Source organism: Myodes glareolus, chromosome 7, assembly GCF_982192425.1.
Source record: "Myodes glareolus chromosome 7, mMyoGla1.1, whole genome shotgun sequence".
Classification (NCBI taxonomy): domain Eukaryota; kingdom Metazoa; phylum Chordata; class Mammalia; order Rodentia; family Cricetidae; genus Myodes; species Myodes glareolus.
In genome coordinates, this window is record NC_142032.1 from 96,049,419 (window position 1) to 96,052,701 (window position 3,283).

At 32.9% G+C, this 3,283-nt stretch overlaps 1 protein-coding gene across 1 annotated transcript; it reads left to right on the top strand.

Annotated features, from left to right (window-relative positions):
• Nucleotides 1–1,926: 1,926 nt before the first annotated feature.
• LOC148121508 (olfactory receptor 4L1-like) lies at nt 1,927–2,856 on the top strand. The gene has a single exon (XM_087907664.1). The coding sequence runs from the start codon at nt 1,927–1,929 to the stop codon at nt 2,854–2,856; it is 930 nt and encodes a 309-aa protein (XP_087763790.1).
• The last annotated feature ends 427 nt before the right edge of the window (nt 2,857–3,283 follow it).

The window sequence follows — 3,283 nt, forward strand, 5'->3', positions numbered from 1 at the left end:
CCATTAGACAAGAATCTCACCCATGTAGCCCCTCAGGGCATTCTTAAACTTTCCTGCCTTAGTGTCCAGGTGATGAGATGCCAGGTGTGGCAGGATGCCACCACTGCTTTTGTCTTTACAGAAAGTGATCTATCTGTCCAACCACAAAGAAATTCTAATGTGATTTTTATTAACACAACTCGTTATTTAATCACAAAATTTGTTGGCAGGGGATTCCTATTTGGAAGAAAATGCTGTCTGATTATTAACCACGTTAATGGACATTGTTTTCCAAGGCAGCTGTGTTTTTGGTGAGTACTGAACAAACATATGGTTTTCTGTGTCACATTTGTTTTATTTTTCAAGCTCTGTAACTTGGGATGAATGGTAGAAACAATAATATATAAGGGTTTCTACTTAACCCGTTCAGGACTGAGCTGTGCCACCTGTTAATTTCTCCCTGTGTCTTGATGTTTGCCAGCGTCCAATACTATGTCAGTCCCTATGTAGGTTTATGTGAAAGCTTGGTTTTAGCTTCTTTCTCATACCTTGAAGCATGCTACACATTCATACCTTAAGGGGTAACTTTACAAACTGTGCAACTGTAAGGATTATTAACAATAAGATAGAAATTTGAGCAAGTTTATATCATAATTTTGTAGAAAAAGGATCTGCTCAATTCCATATTTCATCCGTGAAAAATCTGCAATATGCAATATTCTAGGAATAAATAGAAAGGAAATGTAAACCATTGTAAATGTCTTCTGTGGGATATGCCTGATGCATGTATCCTTGCCTTTGATTTCAGAATACTTCATAATGATAAAATTAAATTCTTTATTACAGTTAAAAAAGAAATATATTCTTTGCATTTTTAATGCATTTGTCATATTGATATAAACACAGATTCTGGTGTCAGATTGATCTGCTTTACTTACTAGCATTCATTCTTGTTAGCTATATAGTTATTTCAATAAATTGTACATCATAGCTTCCTTACAAATACATGGCATCAGTAATGCTCTTGCTTCATATGTTTGTTATGAGCACTAAACAACTTTAATGTCCATTAAATATTTAGAGTGAAGTCTAGCACTTGACAAACACTTTACTATAATTAATAATGCTTTATTACTCAAAAATTATGATATCTAAAAAGCCCAGTTGAGATAGTTTAACATTAATCATTAAAATACAAACATAATTTATATATGAAAACTGAGATACCATGTTAGCTATTTGCTTCTAAACTAGTATGTACAAATACATTTTCCACAAGAGCCCATCTTTCTTAATTGGCAATGAAGCATTTGAGAACAAAAGTTTAAAAAATCTGAGTCTGAATATATATTTCTTGATATTTTTATAAAATATCAGAAAGGATTAAAAGGAAAACTGATTTTTAATGAATTTGAAGATTTGTTTCCATATACAAATTGAATTCTAACTTGTGTCTATTTAAAAAACAATAGGTAATTTTTGTTGAGCTCTTCAGAAATACAGATCAAAGTATTTATGGTATGATTCTGCATCCTATTTATAGTTGAATCACCTAAGTTTAAGAAATTCAATGAAACGGAGATTGATATATTACAGAAAAATAAAGTTATTACCATCTAATCTTTAATTTTATTTCTGGGTGAACAAAAGAATAGGGAAAATAGGATCTACCAAGATATATCATTTGATAAGATAAAATGATAAAACTTTCACCCTTTCAAATGCTTTCTATTTTGTATGATAATATTGTTTAAAGGTGTATGATGCTTAAAATCATTTCAAGTTATATTCAGTCATATTGATATGTTAAACATTGAATGTTTTCAGATCATCAATTGATATTGTACTTATAACAAAAACATATCCATACTAATAATAACTGTGGCTTGCTTTTGTTTTCCACCTCCTTGTATTAAAAAACTCCCAGAAGCTTTCTGAATTGAATAAATGGATTATGAAAATGGATCGTCTGTGACAGAATTTATTTTAGTGGGATTTTCTGGAGATTGGCAACTTCAGATTTTCTTCTTTGTGATGTTCTTTTTAATCTATGATGCAACTGTGGTGGGAAACATTCTCATTATAGCCACAGTGGCAGCTAATTCTACCCTCCGTTCTCCCATGTACTTTCTTCTCGGAAACCTTTCCTTTCTGGACACGTGTCTTTCCACTGTCACAACACCCAAGATGATCAGAGACTTGCTTGCAGAACACAAGAGCATCTCCGTATGGGGATGCACGGTCCAGATGTTCTTCATGCACCTCTTTGGGGGTGCTGAAGCAACACTTTTGATCGTCATGGCCTTTGATAGATACGTGGCCATATGCAAACCCTTGCACTACAAGACAATTATGAGTCACAGGTTGCTGCATGCATCTGTATTGTTTTCCTGGATAATTGGCTTCATACACACCATGAGTCAGATGGCATTGATAGTAAATTTGCCTTTCTGTGGCCACAATATTGTAAATAACATATTTTGTGATCTCCCCCTAGTAATCAAGCTTGCTTGTATTGAAACAAACACTCTGGAGTTATTTGTCATTGCTGACAGTGGGCTGCTGTCTTTTATCTGTTTCATCCTCTTGCTCCTTTCTTACATTGTCATTCTGGTCACTGTAAAGCGCAAATCACCTGGTAGGCTTTCCAAGGCTCTGTCCACATTGTCTGCCCACATAATGGTGGTCACTCTGTTCTTTGGACCCTGTATTTTCATCTATGCCTGGCCATTTGGTAGTTTTGCAAGCAATAAGGTGCTTGCTGTATTTTATACTGTTGTCACCCCCGTACTGAATCCTGTTATTTACACACTGAGAAATCAGGAAATGAAAAAAGCTATGAGAAAATTATGGATCCAACAAGTTAGCTTCAGGTAGAACTTACAGACTGAGCTATACACTTTATCTCAGCCTTTGCATACAATGGGCATATAATTTAAAAACCGTGAATAATATATTGTTTAACACTTTATATTTGAACCATACACTAATAAAGAAAAATTGATATTGTACTACTGTATTAGTAGCAATGATTTAACATTATTTTTCATCATTTGTATTTTGAACATTTTCCAATAATGAGAATTTCCCTTATTTGAAAAATTAATATTATGAAAATGTTTATTAAATAGGAGACATAATATAAATGATTGTGTACTGCATATGTATCTTGACACTCTATTGGATATATATATATATATTCATATATATATTTAATGGATTTGTGTGTGCATATTGTATTTTATGACTTCATTGTTCAGTTAATGTCAACTTAATAAAGGGAAGCTCATGTTTCACCATAAAT

Bases quoted from the DNA above. Each gene is read 5' to 3' on its own strand.
- LOC148121508 (XM_087907664.1), top strand. From the start codon at position 1,927: ATGGATTATGAAAATGGATCGTCTGTGACAGAATTTATTTTAGTGGGA.